Source organism: Myxocyprinus asiaticus, chromosome 14 (assembly GCF_019703515.2).
Source record: "Myxocyprinus asiaticus isolate MX2 ecotype Aquarium Trade chromosome 14, UBuf_Myxa_2, whole genome shotgun sequence".
Taxonomy (NCBI): Eukaryota; Metazoa; Chordata; class Actinopteri; order Cypriniformes; family Catostomidae; genus Myxocyprinus; species Myxocyprinus asiaticus.
In genome coordinates, this window is record NC_059357.1 from 45,143,404 (window position 1) to 45,166,823 (window position 23,420).

A 23,420-nucleotide genomic window follows, 5' to 3' on the forward strand; every position below is an offset into this window, starting at 1 on the left:
TAATATAAATGTTATTTGCTCTTTATTCTTTTGACTTACAGGCTACATCAAAAATAAATTCAACACTGAAGTGATGCCAATCAAGAAAACCATCTCCCGTGCAGATAAATGCAAGCTGTCCAAGAGACACCAGAATTAACGTGTGTTAGAATTGAGCTTTTTAAAATCTGGTCAACAGCATTAAGCTATTTTACACTGTCAAGTAAAGTAATGCATTTCTTTATGCATACTCTTTATATTCCTCTTTTGTTGAAAGCCGGTAATGAATATAGTAAAAATTATAGTCAGTAATAATAAAAGTTAAAAAGCATTGAAAATAAAAAACAATTCAAACAATACACATTTGTTGATTTGTCATTTACACTTAAAGAATCCATTATCAATCCATTAGTAATCGCCTCCAGTTTTTAAGTTTGTCTTAAAGGTGCTGTAAGCGATTTTTTAATGGAAAGGTATGCCAAAAAAATGTCACTCCCTGAAAGATATTAATGAAATAAGTGTCGTGAGATATCACCTGTCTCTGTGATAGCTCTAGGTAAACACCTAACACAAATGTGTCCGCAGTCAATCATGCTTTCTGCCTGTCAATAAGTTTGCGATTCTCATAGTATTGTAGTTGCAGCAAATTTTTCAAGCTTAAAGACATTTTATGCCATGTTGTTCATAACAGTTGTCAGTTGACAATGCTATTTTGCTGTTGTATTTGACAACCGTTTCTGATCGATATCTGTCTCAATACAGCTCATTTGGTATCTTTGGAGTGCGGGTTTTGGAAAGTGGGGGCCTGGCTCAGCTTGTTTAAGTTCTAGAACGGCTAAAATCGCTTTCTGCACCTTTAAGGTGTGTTCAATTGCAGCCACCATGAGGGGTCATCTGTTCAATGTACAATAAAACTGTCTTTTCTAGAACATTTATATGACTGGAGTCTACATCTCATGTCAGTGCACATCATTTGAAAGTATACATTTTTAGGAACACATCTATTTCACAGTGGAAAAGGGCACCATTAAGATTCTTAAAAGACTTATTGAATTCCCATTAAAGTTTATGTATAAGAATTATGGGTGTAAAAAATATCGTACTGTATCGTACGATACGACGCTCACTATACAATACCGTATGTATTGTACTATGCATAAACACATTATAGTGTAATTAAAACCAATCAATGCAATATTGACAGCTGCGGAACAGTCTCCTCCCTGGAGAGGCATCGCTGAGCACTCACAGGAAAACAGAGCAACACACAGTACATAGGCGAGAAGATCAATGGCAAACAGCAAGTAGATTGTACTGTAGCGGTACAGCTTGTCGAATTTGTCAAACAACAGTGTCACGTATGGTGCACTACAGTAGACCATACATGTCATTTTATTTACGCAGACATCACCGCGCAAATCGGTGGATTTGTGAGGCAGAAACAGCAGCAGTAAGTTAAACAGCCGATTTTTTATAAAGCTGCTTTGAAACTGTGTACTGTGAAAGTGCTATACAAATATAAATGACTAGAGTGTAGACAAACTTATTTCCTCAAGAAAAACACGAAAATTGTGAGTTCATATTAGTTTTTCTCAATAATCAAACAAAATAAATGCAGTGCTGTTGTTTAAGTTACTTAGTGCTCTGCTTTTTGTTGCCAATGTCAGACACTTTTGTGGAGTTTATGATTTAACCCTCTGGGGTCTGAGGGTGTTTTGGGCCCTGGAGAAGTTTTGACATGCCTTGATATTTGTGCTTTTTTCAGTAGCTTAAAAACCTATTAATGGCTAAAGTCTGATAACACTGTACAAACTGGGCTACAATAATATGTATGTACATGTTTATATTTTTGAGAAAATAACGTTTATGCGTGGTTTTTGAAAAAACAAAAATTTTAAGTCACTGAAATAAGGCCATATAACACATACTAAACATTTGTTCATAAGACTTCTGAGAACTGGATCTTGTAGCCTAGAGTTTTTGCTACAAAAATGATGTGAAAACCATCCTGATCACTTATTCATACAAAACAATATAGTCATTTAACTTCCGTAAGACACTTTTAGTGTTAGAAAGGCCATATGCAAGGAGGTGTGGATGATCATGAATATTGATGTGATTCACACCTGAAGAGACAAAGACCCCTCCCCTGAGAGAGAATGAATGTGAGGAGACTTAATGATTGAATGTATTATCTGACTATACATTTTCTTTACATAAAGACTTAACTTAAAAACTTTAGACCTACACTACCGTTTAAAAGTTTTAGATTGGTAAGATTTTTTAATGTTTTTAAAAGAAGTCTCTTCTGCTCACCAAGGCTGCATTTATTTGATCCAAAATACAGCAAAAACAGTGATATTGTGAAATAATTTTACAATTTAAAATAACTGTTTTCTATTTGAATATATTGTAAAATGCAATTTATTCCTGTGATCAAAGCTGAATTTTCAGCATCATTACTGCAGTCTTCAGTGTCACATGATCCTTCAGAAATCAATCTAATATGCTGATTTTCTAATATGGGCATATTTACAGCACATTTTACACATTTACACCCGAACAGATATTTGCAAGCACAAGCTTCGTTGATGATAATAAGGCACCATAAACACTAGTTAAAATATAATCTAAACATGCATATTATTTGTATATCATATTACATATATTTATATCATACAATTTAAATACCTGTTTTAGCCGAAACAACATTTAAATGTAACTAAAGCTTGCCTATTAGGACATATTTCAAATTTCAATACTATGAATCCTGGCTGGCAAGTCTGGAAATAGTCCAACTAGTAAAATATGTCCATGTTTATATAAAATAGCATGTCAACTAATATGTAAGTAAAACTAAATGACTTACTCATCCGAAATTGTATCCTCGGCTGGATCAAGTCGCTCTTCAAAATGCAAACGTTCCTTGTCGGATTCCTGCACTTCTTCCGAGGAAAATGTGAACTCTTCGTCACTATCCAGGACCATCTGAAGAGCTTCCTCACCTGTGTAGCGTGCCATCTTCCAAACGTGCAGAAAAGTGAATGAACTTGATGCTTTTTAAGGCACTGTTGGGGGCGTTTACCATTTGCATTGATCGCATTACCGTATGAATAGCGCGCTCTGTTGGTGGGTGGGATCACATTAGCGATAATTAGCTGAGCCAGGAGAAAATGTACATCGCTTTGTTTCATACAGATTACATTGCAGGAGAATATTTGTTTTAAATTTGAATTGTTTTATTTAAAAGTAGACATTTTAAGCTTTCTTTAGACATATGTTTCATGTTTGATAAGTATTCGCGGAGTTTCACTTCATTTTTGTGACATGTTTCAGAAAGATGCTTGCGGAGACAGAGACGGCTGAAAGCGCACCCTGTTTATATTCTTTATTTTACAAAAGCACAAGGTTTTGTTGTTATTGTGAGTGTACACAAATAAAAGTAGACCCTTTATTGTCTCTAATGATGTCTTACACTTATCTGTATGGCCAAAAATGACGGAATATTTTAAATTGTTTCCGCTATTATGAGGAAAAAATCCAGCAGGACACGCCGGTGAGTCCGTCGACCCCAGAGTGTTAAAACACATTTATGTCAAATCCTTGAATAGGTTTGAGAGAAACATTTGTGGGTGTTCATATCGTATCGTATCGTGAGGCTATGCATCGTATCGTATTTTGAAATTTGTGTATTGTTACTTGCCTAATATGAATCCTTTAGAACAAAAGAAAAAAAATACCACAGAACTGGTCCTACAGGACATGATTTCCTATTAGACTCCTATTAGACTTTTACATGTATGATCCTATAAGAAATCCCATTAAGATCTTATAGGAATGGTTCCAAATTATCATAGAAATTCATATTGGAATCCTGTAAAATGTTCTTATTGAAATCCTTTAGGACTTTTTGACAAGGGATGAAAACAAATAAATATCTGTAATTTCTTTCCTGTTTTTGTTCTTAATTTTAGTCAGATCAAGTGTCAATGATGTGGTCAGCATCAAGAAGGAAGCTCACTAGCATTATATCAGTCGACCACTATCGCAGATGCCGATAACTTTTCACGTTTGGCTGATCTTTTTCTTGAGGGCACCAAAAATCGCCTGCTTGCATGTGAAGCGAATGAGACATGTAAACGTCCAGTCACAGCTCATTTCGTTGTTACGTGCCATTGTGTTACTACAATAATAGACCGATGTACATCACAGTCTCATTTAAACGGTCCGCATATCAGAGCCGCAACAGATGCATTTGAGCTCATAATGTTAAAGTGCTCGCCCGTTTCATTCTCCCTCTCTCTCATCAACAGTTCCCTGTAAATTTTAGCTGTCTTGTCTAATGATAAAAAGGCAAATATCAATAAAACTAATATCATATACTGTCTGCCAATATGCGCTTATCTCGTATAAACAAATGTAATAAACCAACCTCACACAACTTCAACAGATCCAACATCCTGTGGAGCGCTCATTTATTTACCTTTAAAGCACGTATTCTATCAGCCTCTCCTCAGCAGTTCCCTGTCACTTTTAACTTTCTTTTCTAATGATAAAAGGCAAATATCAATAAAAGTTCTATTATATACTGTCTGCAAATATGCATATATCTCGTATAAACAGATTAAATAAACCAGTCTCACAAAACTTTAGCAGATCCAGCATCTTGTGGAGCGCTCATAAATCTTCCTCTGAAGCACGTATTCTATCAGCCTCTCCTCAGCAGGTCCCTGTAACTTTTCTAATGATAAAAGGCAAATATCAATAAAACTAATATCATATACCATCTGCAAATATGCGCATATCTCGTTTAAAAAGTTGTAATTCACAAAGCGTTTTCTTCCCGTTGAGCACCCATCTAATATCTTCCTCTGAAGCGCGTATTCTATCAGCCAGAGTCAAAAACATCAGGATCAAAAATGTCTCTCTTTTTTTTTAACTGGAGATTGCTGCTCACGCTGGATCTGCACGAGTGTGTAGGTGTACCGAAACCCAATTTGGGGCAGTGGTGGCTCAGTGGTCAAGGCCCTGGGTTACTGACCAGAAGGTTGGGGGTTCAAGCCCCAGCACTGCCAAGATGCCACTGTTGGGGCCTTGAGCAAGGCCCTTGACCCTATCTGCTCCAGGGGTGCTGTATCATGGCTGACCCTGCACTCTGACCCCAGCTTAGCTGGGATATGTGAAAAAAAAGAATTTCACTGTATATGTGCAAATGTATAACATGTGATAAATAAATACAATTAATTAAATTAAAAAAAAAATAATTAATTTAAAAAAAATTAATTAAAATTAAAAGAAACCAGGAAAATGCTGCCTCCGGAGGCTGTATATGGAGTTACGATGAAAATAAGGTGCTTTTCAAACTGTTTGGAGACAAGTTTCCTGAAGAGTTCCATTAATTCAAAACAGATGTCAGTTAAACCATTAACTGATTAGGCAGCAAGGCAGCAAGTCAGCTGCCTATGTCTTCGGATGCAGCCCAAAGTAAAAGCGCTTCATGTGCTATGAGTAAATGTCTTATTCACTATGCACTGTATGTACAATTGGTTTGATTCTGTATTGTTTGAGCAAATGTGATTGCTAATGTGGACATGCCATCCATGGTTGCTGGATTACTGTGTGCACTGTTATTTCCTTCTTCCTAATATATTAACAATTTCTTCATGGGCAAATTAATGACTAAACAGAAATCTGAAGAAACCGCTATCTACCATTTAAAATACAATGTTATTTTTTAGTTTTGTGTGAAATTGAGTAAATATAGTGCTAAATAAGAGTTTATGATTTTTTTTTATTTTTATAGCACTTTCATGTTTGTTATTTACTATATTAAATTGTGTGATATATCGGCATTGCATCGGCTTATCGGCCACCCTGCTCTCTGGATACTGGCATCGGCCATTAAATAAACCCATATTGGTCGACCACTAACTAGCACTAATTCAGTAAACTAAATAATGCCCCCGTAGTGATATCATCTAGTGTCGACCATTTTTCTTCTGGCATTGTTTGCACGTGATTAATTCGCAAAACAACAAAAAATGAAAACGTAAGCAGCTGACATGCTGCCTAATCAGTTAACAGTTTAACCAACAGCATTTTTGAATGAAAGGAACTCTTAAAAGCACCTTATTTTCAGTTTTCGGATGCAGCCAACAACACACACAGAGGATGCCAGGTTGGAGCTACACTTCTGTTAGGGCTGTTTTACACAAACTGTGTCTTCAGGTTACAGCCTTAACAAGCTGGGGAGGTAATTGCATATATATATCATGAAAATTGCATTTTGTTTTTTATGTAGTACTGCCCTGAAGAAGCTATTTGACATAACAGATCCTCACATTTATTCCACAAGACAAAATATTAACTGAATTTACACAAATTATCCAGTTCAAAAGTTTACTTATTCTTAATATGATGGAAATGTTGCTTTCTCGATGATCAATAACTGTTTGTGTAATAATTGTTCATGAGTCCCTGCTTTGTCCTGAGCAGTGAAGCTGTCTACTTTTCTGAAGAAAAATCCCCCAACTACTGTACATTCTTTGGTTTCCCAGCATCTTCTGCAAATTTGAGTTCTTCAGTGATTATATGATGTTGATATCCAGCTTTTTACACTTAGGACAACTGATGGACTCAGACACAACAATCACAAAAGGTGCAAACTTTCATTGAACACTGCACTCTGACCCCAGCCTAGCTGGGATATGTGAAAAAGAAGAATTTCACTGTATATGTGCAAATGTATAATGTGTGATAAATAAAGAAAATTATAATTAAATTTATAATTATAATTATGATGCTCAAGAAGGCAACACAAGAAGAACCAATGGGGGTGCAAACTTTTGAACAGGATGATTCGTGTAAATTAGAGTAAATGTTGTGTAGCTTCTGAAAGGTAGTGATATACTATGATCTTTTATCTCTTATATTTGTATACATTCTGTCATCGCCATGGTAACCAGATAAATTTCATCTGATTTGCTGAAAGACTTGAATAAAAGTATGGTCAAATCAACGTGCGATACATCGAAATTGCTTCTCTTCTCTGCAAACGATACCAGAGACAATAGCGAGAAGGACAATGAGGAGATTTAATTTAAGAAGAAAATCAGTGAGCCTACCAGCTGAAACCCAGACATAATGACATTTTTAGAGAACTGTCGGGACACCGGGACACACCTCTTACTACCAGAACTGTTCCTGGTCAACCTACTATTTTAACCTTGTTACACATGCTAAACTCAGCGTAAAACATGTTGAAAATGTGCTATAAACCTATTTATCAACACAATCTTTTATAATAAAGGCTTTTATGACACAACATAAAATACTCTGTACTGAACTACTTAAAAAAAAAAAAACGCCTTCATGGAAGTAACAGGAACACTTTCCTCATGTAAATTAGATTTCATGATGGTTAAGTTTATAATAGATTTCAGTTACCCACTTTCGAAAAAACATCTTATGTCCATTATCCCAGGGGAAAAAACGATGTAGTAATTCAGAAATCACTATATTTTCTCTGTAGCCACACAGTACAGATGCTATGAAAACTCAAAGCATGTTTCCTATTGAAGTCACACAGCATCTCTGCTCACCCCTCACACACGTATAATATGTGAACCAGGCGATACTCTTCTCATACTTTGTTGGTTTTATGTTATTTCTGTTAAAGGAATTGTAAAATTTAGCAGAGCAAAAGTAGCAAGTTTGTTTACTCATGGCAGCTGCTTACGAATGAGACACGTCCGTCATTGCTTTGTGCGCAACACGTGTTTGACCAATCACAGGCTGCAGCACCACCCACAGTCCTCCTTCTGTAGTTCCTCATGTGGGAAAACTACAAAAAGTACTAGTTCCAGGTAAAAGTACTTCAAATGGGCTTTAGTTCTTGCAGTGGGAAAGGGCCTTAAGATTAATGATTAAGTGTCTTTAAAGTTCATCTCAATTTGACTGTGGGAATGCACATAGCCTTTTTGCCCCTTTTTAAAGTGCACCTATTATGATTTTTAAACGTGCCTAATTTTGTTTTAAAGGTCTCATACAATAGATTTACATGCATCCAAGGTCAAAAAACATTTTAATTTGCTCATAATTTAAATTGCAGCATTACCTTTTTTTCCCAGTGTCAAAAACGACTCGTTCAATGATCCGTTCTAAAGGATTCATTCTAAACTCCTCCTTTCAGAGAGATTACCCTGCTCTGATTGGTCAGATGTCCCAGTCTGTTGTGATTGGTCTACCACTTACATGGCGTGTCGGAAAGGAAACGCCCACTACCATATCCGAGTTTCAGCTCTGTCTGAAAAATAATCTGTTTTACCTTAACAATTTGAGCCAGAGTCCGATAGTGATACATCGTTAGATCAACCCGAACCACCATCGCAAGCACAACGAGAACAGGACGTTTCTCAGTGGTAAGTTTATATGTAGTTTGACAATAACGTGAGTTAGCCGGTTAGCAGAGGCTTACAGCTAACAGGCTAACAGCACTGGCTGTACATGTAAACAGACCAGAGGCGGGTTTTTTGTTACCAAATTACGTAGGTTAGTACAGGAAGTAAGTCTGAAATACTAACGAATCGTTTCAGGTGTTCAGAATCGGTTCTTTCTTTTGGGTGTCAATAACTCCATATTTCGTGCACTTTGATTTTTGAAACTTTGCAGACTTTTTATTACATTCACAAACAGCTATATAACACACTACATGAAAGGTAATATTTGAAAAACCATAATAGGTGCTCTTTAAAACCAAAATCTAACGTTCAAGTGTAAAGCAACTTGTAAGAACACAATATCTCAGCAACTAGAAAAGGACTGTATAGCGATTTCAACTGTTCTAATAATGAGAAAATGCTCTTGAGTGAATTTGCACATGAAAATGGATTAGGTGACAGTATATTTTTAGTAGACTGAGTAATGGCTGCTGAATAGATGGACTCAAGATGGGGCCGAGTATGGCTGCTGCGTTGCGAGCTCCGACACAACATTGTAGTTTTTTGTTTGTTTTGTTTACAGTTCTTATGTTTTTTGTCTTGGATGTTGTCTGCCTTATTGTCTATGACAGACAAACACTTTTGGACATTGGTTCAGAAATTACACACCGTAAACCGGACTTCAAATTCCTCGATGCCAACCTGCTGTTTACAAACACGCCGGAGCCCTTTGTCTGGGCAGCCCGGCTGCGGAAACGCAAAAGGAAAAGGGGAAATAGAGCCGGCGTTCTCATCAGAGTAAGACGTTGCACAAATCGACCCCCGCTACCCAGTATTCTACTGGCAAATGTTCAGTCTCTGGACAACAAGCTCTGCGAGCTGAGAGCGTGGATCTCTTTCCAACGAGAGACGAGGGACTGCTGCATTATCTGCCTTACAGAAACTTGGATAGTTTGGCCATGACCGCTTAACATGTTTCATCAGAAAGTGCGTAGAGGACGTTGTTCCGACCAAAACAATACGGATCTACCTGAACAAGAAACCTTGAATTAATAGCGATGTTCACGCGGCACGATGCGCGGACCTCCGCTTTTAATTCCGGGAACGCGGAGGAGCATAAACAAGCCAGTTATGCCCTCCGAAAATCAGAACAGCAAAACGTCAGTACAGGAACAAGATTGAAGGACAGTTCAACACCACCCACTCTAGAAGCATTTGGCAGGGAATTAACATCATCACGGACTTTAAAGGGAATAAAAACTCAGCCGTGAACACCGCTGCCTCTCTCCCGGATGAGCTAAATACTTTTTATGCTTGTTTCGAGGGTAATAACACCGCCCTCGCGGAGAGAGCTCTCGCGGCCTGTGGTCTGTAACCCGATCCTTCCAACGGGTGAATATCCGCAAAGCCACGGGTCCAGAAGGCATTCCGGGCCACGTCATCAGAGCATGTGCGAACCAACTGGCTGGTGTTTTTACGGACATTTTCAACCTTTCCCTCTCCTTGTCTGTGGTCCCCACATCCTTTAAAACATCCACCATTGTGCCTGTTCCAAAGCAATCCAAAATCACTTGCTTAAATTACTGGCGTCCTGTTGCTCTAACCCCCATCATCAGCAAATGCTTTGAGAGACTAATCAGAGATTACATCTGCTCTGTGCTGCCTCCATCACTGGACCCATTGCAGTTTGCTTACCACAACAACAGCTCCACTGATGATGCCATTGCATCTACAATACACACTGCTCTCTCCCACCTGGAAAAAAAGAACACTTATGTGAAAATGTTGTTTGTAGACTACAGCTCAGCATTCAATACCATAGTGCCCTCCAAGCTTGATGTGAAACTCCAGGTTCTGGGCTTAAACAGCTCGCTGTACAGCTGGTTGCTGGACTTCCTGTCAAGCAGACGCCAGGTGGTTAGAATGGGCAGCAACATCTCATCACTGACTCTCAACACTGGAGCCCCACAGGGCTGTATTCTTAGCCCACTCCTGTATTCCCTGTACACACATGACTGTGTGGCAACACATAGCTCCAATGCCATCAAGTTTGCTGATGATACAACGGTGGTAGGTCTGATCACTGACAATGATGAAACAGCCTACAGAGAGGAGGTGCACACTCTGACACACTGGTGTCAGAAGCACAACCTCTCCCTCAATGTCAGTAAGACAAAGAGCTTGTGGTGGACTTCAGGAGAAAAGACAGAGAACACAGTCCCATCACCATCAATGGAGCACCAGTGGAGAGAGTCAGCAACTTCAAGTTCCTGGGTGTCCACATCACTGAGGAACTCACATGGTCAGTCCACACTGAGGCCGTTGTGAAGAAGGCTCATCAGCGCCTCTTCTTCCTGAGACGGCTGAGGAAGTTTGGAATGAACCGACACATCCTCACACGGTTCTACACCTGCACATCTCCGCCTGGTACAGCAATAGCACCGGCCACAACCGCAAAGCACTGCAAAGGGTGGTGCAAACTGCCAGACACATCATCGGAGGTGGGCTTCCCTCCCTCCAGGACATATATACCAGGCGGTGTGTGAAAAAAGCTCGGAGGATCATCAGAGACTCCAGCTACCCGAGCCATGGGCTGTTCTCTCTGCTACCATCAGGCAGGCGGTATCGCAGCATCAGGACCCGCACCAGCCGACTTCATGACAGCTTCTTCCCCCAAGCAATCAAACTTTTGAACTCTTGATCTCCCACGATCAAAATACATCAGCACTGCACTTTATTACTCTTATTATCTCACACCAGACTGTCATAAATTATATTATTATATTATATTCTCTCTTAACAACACACTGGCAACTTACTATCAACAGACAGCATGAAGGTCAATACAGTACAATACAACCTACTGTATATTTTATATATACACTATATATACTTTTTTATTGAATAATGTGTATTCTATATTGTGTGTATTGTATACTGTACATTGCATATTATTATTTGTATATTGTGTTATGTGTAATTATGTGTATATTAGACTTTAATTGTGTTGTGTAAATCTGATGTTTATTGTAAATGGGTATATGTCTCATCACTGTCATGACTGCTATGTTGCTCGGAACTGCACTCAAGAATTTCACACACTATTGCACTTGTGTATATGGTTGTGTGACAATAAAAGTGATTTGATTTTGATTTGATTTGAATATAGGGCTTCACCATTAAGGGTATTTAAAAAAAAAAAATAAATAAATAAATAAATAAAAAAGATTATTTTAAAATAAATAACATTTTAAATGCTCATTTCAAACATTAATAATATTGTGCTAATTTGCTAATGTTTTTTGGCAGTATTTTTGGTTAATTCAATGCATCCAAGGTGAAAAGAAGCAATTTCTTTCAAAAGCAAAAATGTCCTATTGTTCTAGTGTGTATACTATATACAATTTTCATAAATTAAGGAATTGCATGAGTGGTTTTTCAGCTATTTACTCTTGCTTAAATCATCTTATTTCTCAGTACTTCAATATCAATACTTTTCCTCAAGTAAATATTTGTAATACTCTTTTCACCGCTGGTCATTATATTTAAAATTCAGACTGAATTAAACAATAGTAATAATGAATTACAAACCCTCGTGCCGTTTTAATGGAATAATCGCACAAGTTATCGATAGGTTTTGCACCTCAAAACAAATTCTCAAATTATGATCACTTGAATGAATTTTCAAAATAGTTTTGTGCATTTGCATATCTTTATTGCTTTGTTTAAAAAGGCTCAGTTCCTCTGGTTTTATAACTACAGTCATGAAATCTGTTCAACTGTCTGAAAGTAAAGAATGAAGATTGAACACGAACCTGTTTGTTCCTCAGTGTGTTCTGTTTTAATTCTGCATGCTTCTGGATAACCCATATCTTCACTCTCCTCTTTAATAAACATCTTTACAACAGTGTCACACAGATTTCACTTGTTTCCTGGAGTTTTGCTGATTTACAGACAACTCGCAATTCTCCCGCTTTCTACTTGAAAATAAACACTGGAACAGTGTTTAAAATCTACAATTAAACTTGTGAAATCACTGTAAATAAAAGAACTGAAATTGACGCATTCATTCTCATTTAGCGCGGTGAATCTTCTCCTTCTTCTTTTTCTTCTTCTTCTTCCTCTTGTTCTTCTTCTTGTCTGATGGCGAACCGCAAACTAATATAGCGCATTATCGCCACCTATTGAAAGCATAGACCAGAGACATTTTCTTCTAAATTAGGAGCATGAAGAGACTTACTATAAAAAATAAATAAATACAATATTCTAAAATAATTTGGAATGTAGTTAAAAATAAATTTAAGTGACTCGCATGCCTGCTGACCTGCATCTCTCAGTTATCATCCGTTATCCATGAAGTCTCCCAGAGCCTCGTAGCTGGTCAGCGATGCAGCTGACGATGGCATCAATCTCACTTAGGTTGCACCGCCAATTACAACTGAAGTCTAGCTAACTGTCTTCACAGATGCCTGCTCCTCAGACATTGCCATACTGAATGACGTCCCCAGAATAATTCTGCAGTGATTTGCTCTCGAGGTCGTGATCTCGAGGAAACATCTTTTATTATGTCTTGATCTCAAGAAAACAACTTTATTTGTTGTGATCTCGAGAAAATGAAGTCATGATCATGAGAAAACAAGATTCTGTTATGTCGAGATCACAAGAAAATTAAGTCTTGATCACGAGAAAACAAGTGATAAATCATGGTCAAAATGGGCTTCCATACTGAAGTGTGATGACTGACTTATTAAAAGTACAAACAAACCATGTAATGACTCGATTAATATGAAGTCATAAAAACTGCATTATAATAGAGGAATTATATTTATATTTTTCTTTAAAATAGATTATGAACAGCATGTCACACTGCAGGACCCTGCTGACACTGCTTAACAAAGCATTTTTTGGACAGATGCCCCGATCTTGGGAATGGCATTGTGGTGCCCCATTTTTTCCACTTATTGATGATGGCCTTCACAGTGCTTCATGGCATATGCAATTCTTTGAAATTTTGTATCCTTCTGCTGATTTGTTCCTTTTCTCAATTAGATCCTGCACATGCTTTGTAAACTCTTTGCAGAACATGGCTTCAGCAGTTGGATGCAATCGAGGAGATGGCAAAAAAAATCCCACCAAAACAGCTGGTCTTCATTCAGGATTGATCAGAATCACTTAAATGATGACAGATGGATGCTCATTACTTTTAAAGAAGAGTTTGAATGTGATTGGCTAGTTCTGAACACATTCAGATTAAGAACAATTGTAGTTATTTTTGAAATTTTGCCCAGCTCTATTTCCTAGTACCTCTAACATAGAAGGACAGCTAATTCATCACTACAGGTAATGCAATGCAGCAAACAACCATGTAAGTTGTAATTGCTATTTTTGGAACAAATGCTATATGTTTAATTTCTCTGAATTTTCATACTAATGACATACCATTACTTGCAGTTTGCTCACTACAAAATCTCTGGGCAATGTCCTTTTCTATGATTTTCTAAAGATCTTGATTGTTGGAAACATTTCCCACATGAAGGGCAGTGGTATGGCTTCACTACAGTATGCATACTCTCATGTCGTTTTAGGTTGTGTGACCAACTGAAACTCTTTCCACATTGATGGCATGTATAAGGCTTCTCTCCAGAGTGAATTCTCATGTGGACATGAATGTTTTCTCTATTAATGAAACTTTTTCCACACTGATGGCAAGTGAAAAGCTTCTCTCCAGTGTGACATCTTATGTGATCCCCAAGACCTCCTTTCCGTATGAAACAATTTCCTGTAAGGAATGCAGAGGCTCACGACCCAAATGCAGAGTTAAAATAAATGAATTTATTAATTCAAACAAATAGGATGAAAATCAAACCAAAACTCACACAAGGGGGAAAAACAAACATAAACAACAAAGGAAGTAATCCGGGCTGGGTAAGAAGGTCAACGGGGCACAGGACCGACCGACCGAACAGGAACAAGGTAGGGGAACAAGACCGACAAGGAATGACCGAAAACACATTCCGGACTGACTAGATCACAAGACGAACTGGCACTGGACAGCACACACGAGGAGACTACAATAGGGAGTGAAATCAAATGGGTTAACAGGGGACAGGTGAGGCAAATTAACTAATAACAAGCAAAAAAAGGAGGCAGGGTATGATGTAAGACAAAGAGACAGTTCGGCCACACACACACCCAACACCTTAAACCGAAGTGACCGAACCTCAGCACAACATGAAGACAGCTCACGACCTGGGCACGCAACGCAGCGCGAGAGACACACTATTGACGTGATTGCATGCTGCCAAGATGCACCTATGTCAATAACAGACAGACATGGAGCACGAGTGTCTGGATCCAGACACAGACCAAAACCAAACCAGACAGGAAGTCAGGATCCAAACACCGTGCTCCCGACATGAAACAAGACAGACCAAAGAGCGCATGGCAGGGAATATAACCGAAACCGTGCACTCACGCAAAGACAGACACTGAAACACTGAGTGACAGGACCGTGACATTTTCCACACTGAGGGCATGTGACAAGTTTCTCTCTGGTGTGCATTTGTATGTCTCTTAAGACTTTCTTTCAGTGTAAAACTCTTCCCTCACTGATGGCATGTGAAAGGATTTTTGGCTCGAGTTTTGTTTTGTGAGGAGTTGTTCTCAGTCTGTGAGCAAATAAAAGATTTTTCTCCAGTTATGTAATGATGAGAATTGTGAAATTGATGTTCCTCCTTCTCTTCATTCAGTTCTTGACTTTCTTCTTTCTCTCCTAATGGTTCTTGGTTTTCCTTTTTTCTTTCCTTCAAGTCTAAAAAGAAAAAATGAAAATCAATCAATATGACCTTTATCTATTTTATTTATCTGTTTTAAATGGCCAAGAATATGGTATATGTTGGCTATGTAAATACAGTATGTAGCCTATAGCATGCATTATACACTCACTGGCCACTTTATTAGGTACACCTGTACATCTACTTATTCATGCGATTATCTAATCAGCCAATTGTGTGGCAGCAGTGTAATGTATAAAATCATTCAGATATGGGTCAGGAGCTTCAGTTAATGTTGACATCAACCATCAGAATAGGGAAATAATGTGATCTCTGTGATTTAGACTGTGGCATGATTCTGGTGCCAGACGGGCTGGTTTGAGTATATCTGTAACTGCTGATCTCCTGGGATTTTGACACGCAACAGTTTCTAGAGTGTACAGAGAATGGTGCAAAAAACATCCAGTGAGCTGCAGTTCTGTGGACAAAAACTCCTTGTTGATGAGAGAGGTCAACAGAGAATGGCCAGACTGGTTCGAGCTGACAGAAAGGCTACGGTAACTCAGATAACCCCTCTGTACAACTGTAGTTGAATGAACACTATGTCAAACATTGAAGCGTATGGGCTACAACAGCAGAAGGCCATGTTGGGTTACATTCTGTCTGCCCAGAACAGAAAACAGAGCCAGCCTCAGTTTCCAGTTCTAAGCTGATAGTAGTGGTACCCGGAGGGGTCTTCTGGTGCTGTAGCCCATCCACCACAATGTTTGATGTGTTGTACGTTTAGAAATGTTTTTCTGCATAGCACTGTTGTAACACGTGTTTTTTTGGGTTACTGTCACCTTCCAGTCAGCTTGGACCAGTCTGGCCATTCTCCTCTGACCTCTGTCATTAACAAGCCGTTTCTGCCCACAGAACTGCCGCTCGCTGGATGTTATTTGTTTTTCGCACAATACTCTTTGCACTCTAGAGACTGTTGTGTGTGAAAATCCCAGGAGATCAGCAGTTACAGAAATACTCAAACCAGCCCTTCTGGCACCAACAATCATGCCACGGTCTAAATCACTGAGCTCACATTTTTCCCCATTCTGATGGTTGATGTGAACATTAACTGAAGCTCCTGACCCATATCTGCATGACTTTATACATTACACTGCTGCCACATGATTGGCTGATTAGATAGTTGCATGAATAAGCAGATGTACAGGTGTACCTATTAAAGTAGCCAATAAGTGTAAATTACAATAAAGGTGCAGTTATTAATTTTTTCCACATTAAAAAAAGTTTACTCCTAAAGAGATGAATTATAATTTTTAAATATATATATATATATATATATATATATATATATATATATATATATATATATATACAAAATCTTGACCACTCACATGAGATAAAGAGTCATATCAGTAAGCTTATAAAAGCTCATGGGTCCTGCCATGTTAGAATCACATGACCAGCCATACTCTACTATCTTAATCTCAGTGACCACACTGTTATTGGACACTGTCACTCATGGATTAAATTAATCATGGCTGACTGTAAATAATGAACTTCTCCAATGGAAACAGTAACTGAAAACTACTGATCTCGAATGACGCTGCTTCCATGCCACAACGTGTCAATGTAAGTCTAAAAAAAAAAGATACTGAGTGCACCTGTAAACAACACAAGACAAAGTAGGACATAAAGTTTTAGAAGCGCTTCTCTTCATCTTGTCGTCTTCACAGTTAAACAGCATGACAGAACCCCTCAAGGGGAAGCCTTCAAGGCAGCGCCGAATATAGGTATGAGCAGGGTTGGGCTGAGCCCACCCAAACGAGAGTCTTGCCCACCCAATCAAACATTTGGCAAACATGGTATTAAATACAATATTTCATTTTTTACAATTTGTGCATTGGTTAAAAGCAATTTGGGGGTGGGCTGTGTGTTGCAAACACTGAGGGTGGGCTGCAGACCGCCCCAACCAATCACAAAATAGCCCCAGAAATTTGTAGTATTTTTGTCATTGGCTGAAAGCAACGACACTTTCTACATTTAAGAGGCGGCTTTATGCCACTGCGGGCAGAGATGGTCACGCGAGCGACAATGGTAATAAGAGAAATTTCTGTGCAATACATACTGTAGGTTTTTAATGCCCATAAAGAAGCCTGATGGTGTCTTTAGCAGTGACCATGTGGCTTCTGTTATTGTACCACAGGCTCCCTTTCCCACTTACTCAGGGGCAGTGGTGGCTCAGCGGTTAAGGCTCTGGGTTACTGATCAGAAGGTCGGGGGTTCAAGCCCCAGCACTGCCAAGATGCCACTGTTGGGCCCTTGAGCAAGGCCCTTGACCCTATCTGCTCCAGGGGCGCCGTATCATGGCTGACCCTACACTCTGACCCCAGCCTAGCTGGGATATGTGAAAAAGAAGAATTTCACTGTATATGTGCAAATGTATAATGTGTGATAAATAAAAAAAAGAAAGAAAGAAAGAAAAAGAAAAGAAAATTATCAAACATCTCCCTCCGCCTCAGCTCTCCAAAATCACACTCTGGGTGGTAGTGGACCTGAATTGTAAAGCACCATCCCAGCCAAAATTATCTGATGGCACTGTTCACAAACATGGCTGGATACAATGTTTTGCAGGACGCGAGTTTCAGTTTCCCCTGTTGAAATTTCGGTGTCGCTGAGAGATGCTGTCTTCACCTTGTCTTTTTACAGTGCTGTGGTAGTTTGTTGTTTGTCATTGCACTTTAAACTACTCCATTTTTGCCATTAAAATAACTTTCTATCCACCCATTCATCCATCTAAATTCCTGTATATTTACCTAAATGACTTTACACATGTTTAGTTTCACTGGTAAAAATATCAATACCCTTACTATCTTACAAAGGCCAAATTCAGTTACTACACAAACACTGAAACTGAGAAAAATGGCTTGAATTATTTTGATTTTGATTTTGTAGTTACTGCATTTTCACATACATTTTTTTTTTTCTGAATCTTAGCATATTAAGAGATTTAATGCGCATTGCAATGGATATGGGGTCTAGTTCTTTCAATTACAGTACTCAACTTCCCATATAGACTTTGGGAAACATTTAATATTACTTGAATTGTTGAACATGTGCATATTACCCATGCCATGGGCACTGACACACCCCCGTACCATGACAGAAATATGCTTTTGGACTTACGCTGATAACAGCTTGGATGGTCCTTTTCCTATTTGACCCGGAGAACACGACAGCTGTTTTATTAAAAAACTATATGAAATGTGGACTCGTTGGTCCACAAAACATGATTTCACTCTTCTATTTTCCATCTCAGATGAGACGGAGACCAGAGAAGTCAGCAGAGCTTCTATACAGTGTTGATGTATGGCTTCTGCTTTGCATAGTAAAGCCTTAACTTGCATCAGTGGATGCAGTGGCATGTCCATGATATCTGCTTGCTAAACTTAACAATTTGTGTTTTCAGTGCCCAAAGGCTTAATAAGTGTTATTAGAAGAAGTGGTGATGTTACACAGTGGTAAACACTCGACTGTCCCAAATTTTTGGAGCATGTTGCAATAATTTGATTTTAAAAAAGTGTGTATTTTTTAGGTAAAACATAAAATGTGTTGTTGTACAGAATTAGAATCAGAATGAGCTTTATTGCCAAGTGTGCTCACATACACAAGGAATTTTTTTGGTGATAGGAGAAACAAGCAAGCAAGTGCACACAGAACATCACACTGCACACAGCCTTTAGACAATTGTGTACCGAATTAGAGGTGTACCTGTGGATGTATTTACCAAGTAAGGTCCTGGACGGACTCCGAGAAACAGCGGAAAAGAAGCTGGAGAAAATGAGCGATCTGATCTTCTCATACGGGGCAGTAAGTTTCGGAGCAAAAGAGAGAGGAAAGAAGAAAACAACAACCCCTCACAAGTCCAGAAGGCAGAAAGAAATAGAGTGCCTTGTCAAAGAGAGAAGGGGCTTGAGGAAACAGTGGAAGAAATCCTCATTGAAGGAGAAATCTGGCATAAACCTCCTGCAAGCAGGCCTAAAGGAACGCCTGGGAACACTGAGGAGAGCAGAAAACATCAGATCTTGACCAAGAAGAAGAAGAGGGCAAGAACATCCTTCTACAAAGATCCCTTCAGATTTGTGAAAGGTCTCTTCTCAAAGGAAAAGAGTGGGTCACTTAAGGTGCCAAAGAAGGAGCTGGAGGACCACCTGAAAGAAATACACACAGACGACCAGAGATATGAGCAGAGGGTGATACCTCCAGACATGCCACCCATTCCTCAGCCAGAGCATCAGTTGGATGACAGCCCTCCCAGGTGGAGCGGGGTCGAGAAAACTGTGAGAAAGGCAAGGGCAGCTTCAGCTCCCGGGCCAAACGGAGTTCCATATCGGCTGTACAAGAACGTTCCAGATGTCCAACAGTTCCTGTGGAGGCAAATGAAGGTGGCATGGAAGAAGCAAATCATCCCAAAAGCATGGCGAAGAGCAGGGGGAGTGTTAATCCCCAAGGAAAAGGATGCCTCGAACATCAACCAATTTCGGCAAATCAGCCTTTTGAATGTTGAAGGGAAGACCTTCTTTAGCATTGTTGCTCAAAGGATGACAACATACCTGAAAAAGAACAATTTGGTTGACACGTCGATACAGAAAGCTGGTATTCCAGGCTTTTCGGGATGCTTAGAACATACAAGCATAATAAGGCATCAAATCCAGACTGAAAAGTGGGAAGGAAGAGATCTGCACATCTTATTCCTGGATCTAGCTAATGCTTTTAGATCTGTCCCCCATTCTCTTCTCTGGACAGCCTTTGAGTTCTTCCATGTGCCAACAACCATCACACACCTGGTCAGAAACTACTTCAAAGATCTGCAATTCTGCCTCACTACAACAGAGTACACAACATCATGGCAATCATTGGAAATGGGAATAGTGGAGGGGTGCACCATCTCCCCTCTAGCCTTAACCATGGCAATGGAATTGATCATCCGAGCCTCCAAATGGGTCATAGGAGGAGAACGTCTGCAGGCTGGACAGCGACTACCTCCCATGCACGCCTACATGGATGACATGACCACCCTGACCTCAACCATCGCATGTACCAAACATCTACTGGAAAAGCTTCATGCCAACATAATGTGGGCATGGATGAAGTTCAAACCCAGCAAGTCCAGAAGCATATCCATCGTCGGAGGGAAACTCAAAACCAGAGATTCCACATCGATGAAACACCCATCCCGACAGTACTGGAGATGCCAGTCAAGAGCTTAGGGCGATGATACAATGCAAGCCTCAGGGACTCAGACCAGAGTGACCAACTGAGGCAAGAAACTATCAAAGGCCTTGTTAGCATGGACAAGACCTTGCTTCCTGGTAAGTTGAAACTGTGGTGTCTGCAGTTCGGATTGCTGCCCCGTCTGATGTGGCCTCTAACAGTCTATGAGGTCCCCATTACCAAAGTCAAGAAGCTGGAGAGGACAGTCAGTTTATACATCAAGAAATGGCTTGAACTCCCGCGTTGCCTCAGCAATATCGGCTTGTATGGGAACGGTGCTCTGGAATTGCCTGTTTCTAGCCTCAATGAAGAGTACAGATGCACCAAAGTGAGGCTGGACATGACCCTGACCGAGTCTCAAAAGGCTATGATACAAGCAGCGGCTCCCAGACTGGCAACTGGGAGGAAGTGGACCCCGTCTGAGGCCGTACAGCAAGCAAAATCTGCTCTCAGGCATAGAGACAGGTGCAGCAGGGAAGAGGGGGTTTTGGACTCGGGGCAAGAAGACCCATATGGCACAAGGCGACAGCCACCCAGAGAAGAAAGCTGGTAGTAGCTGAGGTCCGGCAGCAGGAGGAGGCAGAGTGATGCATAAAGGCAAATTTGCAGTCCAAACAGGGCCAATGGACTAACTGGGAAAACCTGGAGCATCGTAAGCTCACCTGGAAGGATCTTTGGGAGATGGAAGGAAGTAGACTTGGCTTCATTATTAGAGCCACCTACGATGTACTTCCCACACCCAAGAATCTAAACCAGTGGGTTGGAGGAGATCCATCATGTCCTCTCTGTCAAACCCCAGCAACGCTAAGGCACAACCTCATCGGCTGTAAAACCAGTATTTCCCAAGGCCATTACACCTGGAGGCACAACCAGGTCCTGAGACAACTGCCGATTATCCTGGAGGGATGGATAACTACTATCAAAGCCCTCTCTCCCCAATACCTGGATTCTCAAAAACCACCACCTTCATAAGAGCAGGACAACTTCCAGTGAAGCCAACTGCAAGAAGGGAATCGACCCTGCCGGTGGCTGCCCGGAACTGGAAAATGCAGGTTGATCTAGACCAGAAGCTCATCTTTCCGCCTGAGATAATTACAACTAAACTCAGGCTGGACCTGATCTTGTGGTCAACCTCGCAAAAGTCCCTGTTCATCGTGGAACTAACTGTACGAGGCAGTACAACAGGGCTGGTGAACCCAGTTGTTCCCCGTAGAGGTTGGTTGCAGAGGTTTTGTGGCTACATCAACAACTAGGCTGCTGAAGGGGTTGGGAGTCAGAGGGCAGGCCTTCCGACAAGCCATCAGGTCACTGTCAGAGGCTGCTGAGCGAAGCAGCAAATGGCTATGGCTAAAAAAAAAAAGGATCCCAACTGGGCTGCAAAATGACCAAGAGGGGTAAAAGCGGAGAGGAGTGCACCTGGGACACCAGGTGTCGCTGTTGAGCCCTTTGGAGGTGTCGTGGGCTTATCAACGAAACACCAAGAGAGGAGGGTGCCCACCTGATGACCTCAATGAAGTTAGTACCCCTACCCCCCACCCAAGATATCAAGTAAGTGTTGATTATTCTAAGGGATTGGGAAAATGAGAAATGGGAAAATGAAAATAAAATCAACCAAGACCTAAGAAAACAAATTGTGGACTTCCACATATCTGGTTCATCCTTTGGGAGCAATTTCTAAACACCTGAAGGTACCATGTTCATCTGTATAAACAATAGTACGCAAATATAAACACCATGGGACCATGGTCATACCGCTCAGGAAGGAGACGCATTCTGTCTCCTACAGATGAACGTAGTTTGGTGCGAAAAGTGCAAATCAATCCCAGAACAACAGCAAAGGACCTTGTGAAGATGCTGGAGGAAACAGGTAGACAAGTATCTATATCCACAGTAAAACGAGTCCTATATCAACATTACCTGAAAGGCTGTTCAGCAAGGAAGAAACCACAGCTCCAAAACCGCCATAAAAAAGCCAGACTACAGTTTGCAAGTGCACACGGGGAAAAAGATCTTACTTTTTGGAGAAATGTCCTCTGGTCTAATGAAACAAAAATGGAACGGTTTGGCCATAAAGACCATTGTTATGTTTGCAGGGAAAAGGGTGAGGCTTGCAATTCTACCAAATACAGGTGCATCTCAATAAATTAGAATGTCGTGGAAAAGTTCATTTATTTTAGTAATTCAACTCAAATTGTGAAACTTGTGTATTAAATAAATTCAATGCACACAGACTGAAGTAGTTTAAGTAGTTTTGATGATTTTGGCTCACATTTAACAAAAACCCACCAATTCACTATCTCAAAAAATTAGAATATGGTGGCATGCCAATCAGCTAATCAACTCAAAACACCTGAGCCTTCAAAATGGTCTCTCAGTTTGGTTCACTAGGCTACACAATCATGGGGAAGACTGCTGATCTGACAGTTGTCCAGAAGACAATCATTGACACCCTTCACAAGGAGGGTAAGCCACAAACATTCATTGCCAAAGAAGCTGGCTGTTCACAGAGTGCTGTATCCAAACATGTTAACAGAAAGTTGAGTGGAAGGAAAAAGTGTGGAAGAAAAAGATGCACAACCAACCGACAGAACCGCAGCATTATGAGGATTGTCAAGCAAAATCGATTCAAGAATTTGGGTGAACTTCACAAGGAATGGACTGAGGCTGGGGTCAAGGCATCAAGAGCCACCACACACAGACGTGTCAAAGAATTTGGCTACAGTTGTCGTATTCCTCTTGTTAAGCCACTCCTGAACCACAGACAACGTCAGAGGCGTATTACCTGGGCTAAGGAGAAGAAGAACTGGACTGTTGCCCAGTGGTCCAAAGTCCTCTTTTCAGATGAGAGCAAGTTTTGTATTTCATTTGGAAACCAAGGTCCTAGAGTCTGGAGGAAGGGTGGAGAAGCTCATAGCCCAAGTTGCTTGAAGTCCAGTGTTAAGTTTCCACAGTCTGTGAT

The 23,420-nt window shown here is 40.1% G+C and overlaps 1 protein-coding gene across 4 annotated transcripts in view; it reads right to left on the minus strand.

Annotated features, from left to right (window-relative positions):
• Positions 1 to 23,420, minus strand: part of LOC127452154 (gastrula zinc finger protein XlCGF8.2DB-like) — a 467,064-nt gene that overhangs the window by 40,060 nt on the left and 403,584 nt on the right. The window contains exon 1 of one of the 4 annotated variants that reach the window (XM_051717425.1): positions 12,233 to 12,538. The exons of the other annotated variants lie outside the window; for them this stretch is intronic. Coding sequence (XP_051573385.1) covers positions 12,233 to 12,314 — 82 coding nt within the window. The 5' untranslated portion in view covers positions 12,315 to 12,538. Of the gene's footprint in view, positions 1 to 12,232; positions 12,539 to 23,420 lie in introns of those variants that run through there. 4 annotated transcript variants of the gene reach the window in all.